The 6,294-nt window shown below is 39.0% G+C and overlaps 1 protein-coding gene across 1 annotated transcript; it reads right to left on the bottom strand.

Annotated features, from left to right (window-relative positions):
* Nucleotides 1–3,145: 3,145 nt before the first annotated feature.
* On the bottom strand, nt 3,146–4,573 carry LOC101305526 (hypoxanthine-guanine phosphoribosyltransferase-like). The gene is made up of 3 exons (XM_004290423.1): nt 4,222–4,573; nt 3,977–4,141; nt 3,146–3,368 (listed from the first exon to the last, which is right to left on the bottom strand). The coding sequence occupies exons 1-3, from the start codon at nt 4,522–4,524 to the stop codon at nt 3,258–3,260; spliced, it is 579 nt and encodes a 192-aa protein (XP_004290471.1). The 5' UTR covers nt 4,525–4,573; the 3' UTR covers nt 3,146–3,257.
* Between the last annotated feature and the right edge of the window lie 1,721 nt (nt 4,574–6,294).

Raw genomic sequence — 6,294 nt, 5'->3', positions numbered from 1 at the left:
ACACAACCCCTCCAAATGTCTCACTCCCTCTTGAGCTAGGTAATGAGAAATTCAAAGTTGAAATCCTAGGGCTCTTTAGGTGTCTGTGTTCGATTGCCCTAGTTAGGTTTGAATTTTGTGTTTGTACTAGTTAGGAAAGTTGTAGAGGGGGTTGAGAGGAAGATGCTATTAAAATTTGATGAGCATTGAAGGTTGCCGGAATCGGCCTCCGGCCGCCGCTGCCGGCGTGGCTGGCTCCGGCGCCGGCGCCGGTTAGGAGATTTTAATGTTTTTAAATTTGAATTATTAAGGGGAGTTTATTGAAGTGAATTATGGAATTTTTGGATGAGTTTTGGATAGGTTTATGATTTTCCGAAGTGTGGTATTTTTGGCGGTTGAATAATGTAGAATCCGGCCGTAGGATTTAAGCCGTTTTCTGTGGGAATGTGTAGTTTAGCTGCTGGTTCTAGGGTTGATGTGTGGACCATTTCGCAGTTAGGCAAAGATGAGCGGGTTAATGGCTCTCGGTTAATTTTTGCCTATTTTGTGTAAATATTGGAATTTCGGCTGGGAAATTAATATTATATTTGGAACAGGACGTGAGGAGGCTCGAGTAGAAGAGACCTCGGATTGACGTCAGGCTTAGGCCTAAAGTTGTGAGTGGACTTTTGTTTTAAAATATATGTATGCGGTGATTCTACATTAAATGATTGATTTTATTGAATATCAATTTGTGGAATTGTCTATTTTCGCGAAGTCATTTTCAGAAGTAAATGTTCTCAATTTTAATGGCTATCGTGTTATTTGGAAAGTTACCGGAAATGAGATTTTCGGTGGAATCGTGTGCATATTGTTTTTTTATGATAATTGGCAATTTTCATTATTGTTGGAGAATAACCGAAATTGAGAATTTCGGAGAGTATATATATATATATATATATATCCATATTTGGATGATTATGAGAATAATATGTATATGAGGGAATGCTAGCTAGCTATACATGCTTTTCCACCATACTGATGTAAAATTCCATTATGGTGCGACGTGAGCGTTAGACTCAATCGTCGTAGCCCTATATAAATATAAAATTTATATAAGGGATATGCGCGTATATTTATACACCGTCTTTTCCACCATAATGAGGTAAAATGTCATTATGGTGTGACGTGAGCGTTAGACGCAAGCATCGTAGCCTTGTGTGAATTTTCTATTTGTCTTTGTTGTTTCAAGAAAATTCATACAAGGGATATGACGAGTGTAATACATACATATTTTATTTTAGCCTGAGAGGCTGTATTTTATTGAGATTTGGAGACTGGCTGGAGCTAGTTATGAAATTGCCAGTTTTTGTGTTGAGCGTTTTTGAGCTGTCGCATGCAGCATATTTTCTATGGAAATGTAAATTGGGAAAGCATAAATATTTTCATTAAATTTATGTTTTTGTCCACTCACTCTAACGGTTTCAAATGTTTTCCCCTGGGCCCTTCGTTTTAAAATGCCCAGTTGCAGGATTGCATAGTTGAGGTTAGGCGTACATGGGGATGAGGCATAGTCATCATATAGCTTCCGCTTGTTAATTTATCATGTTTCCTTTCTTCCTATTAGTGTTGCTCTGAACCTATAAATGGTTGGATATGAGATTTGTGTAGATTTTTAAATAATTGGGAGATGTTGTGATTTGGGGGAGCATGAAGGCTCCAGGAGTTTAAGGTTTGATTTGGTTTATCAGAAGTGTATGCAGGTATTATTAGGAAGGGTTGTCCATTTTTAAGGGAGGTTATGCCGATTTTTCGGTAAACTTTCCTTGGAGGTGGTCCTCGCACGACTTACTTTGGGTTTCAGGGTGAAATTCGGGGTGGGTCGTGTCATAAACTTTCAAAATGACATCAATCTCGACCAAAATAACTAAAATAGCCCTGGTTAATCTTTTTACCCTCTCTCTCTCTCTGCCTCCAAATTCATCATATGGCCGGCACCGGCATCCACCCCTACCACTAGCAATGGGCCCCGGCGGCAGCCCCTCCTCCTCCCCCGGCCGTCGCCGCTGTCATTCTTAACTCTGAGAGGATAAAAAAGATTAACCAGGGCTATTTTAGTCATTTTAGTCGAGATTAATGTCATTTTGAAAGTTTAGGTATGAAACTGATTAAAAAAAAAGATGAGGTATCAAACTGATTTTAGACCTAAAGTTCAGGGTATGAAAGTGAAATTATCTCTCTTTTTTTTTTTTGAACTTACGACCTCAATGGTGTTACCAGTTAAGCTACCTAACCAATCAGGTCATGACTTATAGACAACCGGTCTTCATTGTCCAGTTTTCTAACGCTTTCCTAGCCATGATGGAGATTTCATACAGGCCACTACAACCCCTAAACTCTGAGTTGGGAGAAAGACAACATTTTCATAACTCGGACGATGACGTCCTGCAAGACTGTCAACCCAAACAAGTCCGGCTTCATTAGACCAATCAAGTTAATGTCGTATTTTCATTTTTTTTTTTGTTGGTTACATGTTCTTGATAAATAAAAAAACAAACAAACAAAGGCAACAAATTAGCAGAGGATGAGGACCTGGATCTAAAAACATCACTTTTGGGCTTGGACATGGAATCATGAGGTTGATGTTGGCTGCTTTGGGCTTTGATTTGATCTTGGATTGGAGGTCCAGATTCATAGTTGTTGTTGAGAGTTTGATTGCTAACATTTAAGTTTTTGACACCCTAGGTTGCCTTCGCTCTCTTGAGAGTCACATCTCACTTTTCTAGCATGGTGTATGCCCCTAGTTAGGTTACGATCCTGATCCTGATTACAGTTACTACTATTACATATTTACACTTGCATTGCTTCCATGAGACCATAACATATACAAAACTATTCGACATCAAGTTACCCTTCATTCTAGAGTTATTTGTGGGTCTACTTACCCTTTTACTACTTTTTTGTTATAGATCCCTTTGTGCATCTTATTTTTTGTCCACAAGTTCCAAAATTCAAACGTCACTCATTTTTAACAGTCCTCTACACCTCTACACAATTTTGGTTGGATTTATGTTTTATGACATATAATGATAAAGTAGTCGGAATTAACTTAATTGCACCACGATTCTCCACCAGAAATTTAAATCCAAACTGAGGAAGCTGAGCATAACCAAGTTCATGACTCGATGATCTAAATTCCATTTTATACCCAGCTAAGTAGTAAGAATTGATACAATCCAGGTAGTGAAATATGTATTCCATGAAATTTGCCTACGAGACTAATAGTAAAATAGCTCTCTTCAGGGTGACTGGCACTTGTACTGCTCCGGCTTCAGCACACCAATATAAGGCAAGTTCCTGTATAGTTCAGCAAAGTCCATTCCGTAACCCACAACAAAATAATCTGGACACTGCAAAAACAAGAAATAAACAGACTAGTTCGATTAGGTCGTTCCAAAGCAGAACAAAATTAACAAATCACTTGCAAACACAATAGTAGACAGCAAAATAGAAACATTCGTCTGTAATACTTTCTGCATCTCAAGTGCATAGGTTCCAAACAACACATTAGTTCCCAAAACAATCATTTTGGGGGGTTTAGAAGAAGTTCTAGTAAGAGGGGACATGATGATTCAAGATGTCATTAGTGGATCGTGATCGCCACCGGCAGACATGAGAATTTCACTTGCAGGAGTCATAATCTACATTATAATTCAAACACTTATCCACTTGATGAATGCCTATGACAGTTTGAACTGATCAACGCCGACATGACCTTGTCTCTAATCGGCAGACCCAATCATATAAAATATCTTAACAATTCATTGACACTCTTCTTATGCTTATCTCTAAAGCCCTAAACCCCACAATTCATGAGTAAAGCAATACCCTTATTCAACCTGTTTGTCGAAATGATCAATAACAATGCACAATCATATATAAACTTGCCATCAACAAAACACCCACTACAAGCAAGCAAGACAAAGAAAACTTAAGAAAGATTAAAAGAGTTACAGACCTCGAAACCTCGGTAGAACTTGCCCTTGCCTAGAAGCTTAAACTGAACTTTTCTTCTGGACGGTTTATCAAGAAAAGTAGCCACTGAGACAGACGAAGCCCCTTTCGATTCCAAATACTCAATCAGACGCGAAACAGTGCTTCCCGTATCCACAATATCCTCAACCTAATTCACAAACCCAGCAATTGATTAGAATTACAAACAAGAGATTACAAAACGACATCGTTTTGGTGAGTCCGCCTTACCAGGACGACGTGCCGGCCGGCGACGTCGAGCTTCAAGTCGGAAGAAATCTTGGGTGTGCCATTGGACTCGGTGCCGGAACCGTAGGACTCGGCGCGGATGAAGTCGACGGAGACGGGGAGGCGGATGTGGCGGGCCAAGTCGGCGAGGAAGAGAAAGGCGCCGGTGGCGACGCCGACGAGGATGGGAGGGTCGGAGAGGTGAGAGAGGTCGGCGGAGATCTCGGCGGCGAGGTCGGAGACTCGGGAGGTGATTTGGTCTGGGGTCCAAAGGACGGTCTCTATGTGGGAGTCTAACGATTTCATGCTTCTCGAATGATTTTGCTCTGCTGGGTTTTGCGTTACCTATTTGTATAAGGGAAGAACGGCATTTTAGAGTCTAAATTAAAATATAAATTAATTACTGAGCACTCTATTCACTTTTATGCGTTTGATAGTTTACTTTATTAATTTTTAATTTTAATCAATTACTCCATTAACTATCAAATGTCACACAATTAGGTCCATCCGTTAAGTGGCCGTCCAAATCAGTGGTTAAGTTGCTGACTGGACATATTTTTCAACTGGAAATTTCATTTAACACCCCACCTCTCTCTCTCTCTGGCCAGTCATGGTTTCCCAAACAGTGTGTAAGCTGTTGCTGACTGGACATATTTTTAAACTGGAAATTCCATTTAACACCCCACCTCTCTCTCTCTCTCTCTCTTCTGGCCAGCCATGGCTTCCCAAAACAGTGTGTAAGCTATTGTTTTTGGCTTCACTTTCCACTCACTCAAAATCCAACAAAGTTTATAAACCAAAGCCTATTATAAAGATAGGATTACAAGCTTTAAGTACATAGCTTAAGTTTTGAAAACAAAGCCCTGGATAGGAAGTTATGCTCTCTCAAAAGTTTGAAGCAAAAATCTGAAAACCCNTAAAATTTCAGTTTTTGGCTGAATCTGCTACTGTTTTTGGCAAGCAATTTGACAAACCAAATGTTAACCAAATCCTCTGAAATTTAACACACATAAAGATGGATATATGAGCTTTACAAAGGTACTTTCGGATTTCAAAAAAAAAGGCCTGAGCTGAAAGATATAAAGACGCAAATTAGGCAAGAAAATCAGCTTTTCTGCAGAATTCTGGAAATTTGCAGCAACTAATAAACTTGATTTTGGAAGCTTTAATTCGACTTTTGAAGTAACAAAACAAGTTTTCAAGCTTCAGAAAGGAAAGGAACAGATTTTCAGAGTACGAAATCATTTTAAACACAACAGACAGTTGAATCAAAATGATCCAAAATCTACTTTGGACACCCAAACTCAAGAACATAGTTCTTGAGCTACAACCACAATGATTCTAATTGAAACCTAACAACGAATAGAGCCACCGGAGGGCGTTGGTGCAGTTGGCGGCGAGAAGTTTCAATTAGAATCATTGTGGTTGTATCTCAAGAACTATGTTCTTGAGTTTAGGTGTCCAAAGTAGATTTTGGATCCTTTGGATTCAACTGTTTATTGTGTTTAAAATGATTTCGTATTCTGGAAATCTGTTCCTTTCTGTTCTGAAGTTTTAGAACTTGTTTTGTTACTTCAAAAGTCGAATCAAAGCTTCCAAAATCAAGTTTATTAGTTGCTGCAAATTTCCAGAATTCTGCAGAAAAGCTGATTTTCTTGCCTACTTTGCGTCTTGATATCTTTCAGCTCAGGCCTTTGTTTTGAAATCCGAAAGTATCTTTGTAAAGCTCATATATCCATCTTTATGTGTGTTAATTTTCAGAGGATTTGGTTAACATTTGGTTTGTCAAATTGCTTGCCAAAAACAGTAGCAGATTCAGCCAAAAACTGAAATTTTCTGGGTTTTCAGATTTTTACTTCAACTTTGAGAGAGCATAACTTCCTATCCAGGGCTTTGTTTTCAAAACTTAAGCTATGTACTTAAAGCTTGTAATCCTATCTTTACAATAGGCTTTGGTTCATAAACTTTTGTTGGATTTGAGTGAGTGGAAAGTGAAGCCAAAAACAACAGCTTACACACTGTTTAGGAAGCCATGGCTGGCCAGAGAGAGAGAGAGAGAGAGAGAGAGAGGTGGGT

The sequence above is a fragment of the Fragaria vesca genome, linkage group LG2 (assembly GCF_000184155.1).
Source record: "Fragaria vesca subsp. vesca linkage group LG2, FraVesHawaii_1.0, whole genome shotgun sequence".
Taxonomy (NCBI): Eukaryota; Viridiplantae; Streptophyta; class Magnoliopsida; order Rosales; family Rosaceae; genus Fragaria; species Fragaria vesca.
Note: the sequence above shows the minus strand (reverse complement) of the source record. Positions and strands in the feature narration are given on the sequence as shown.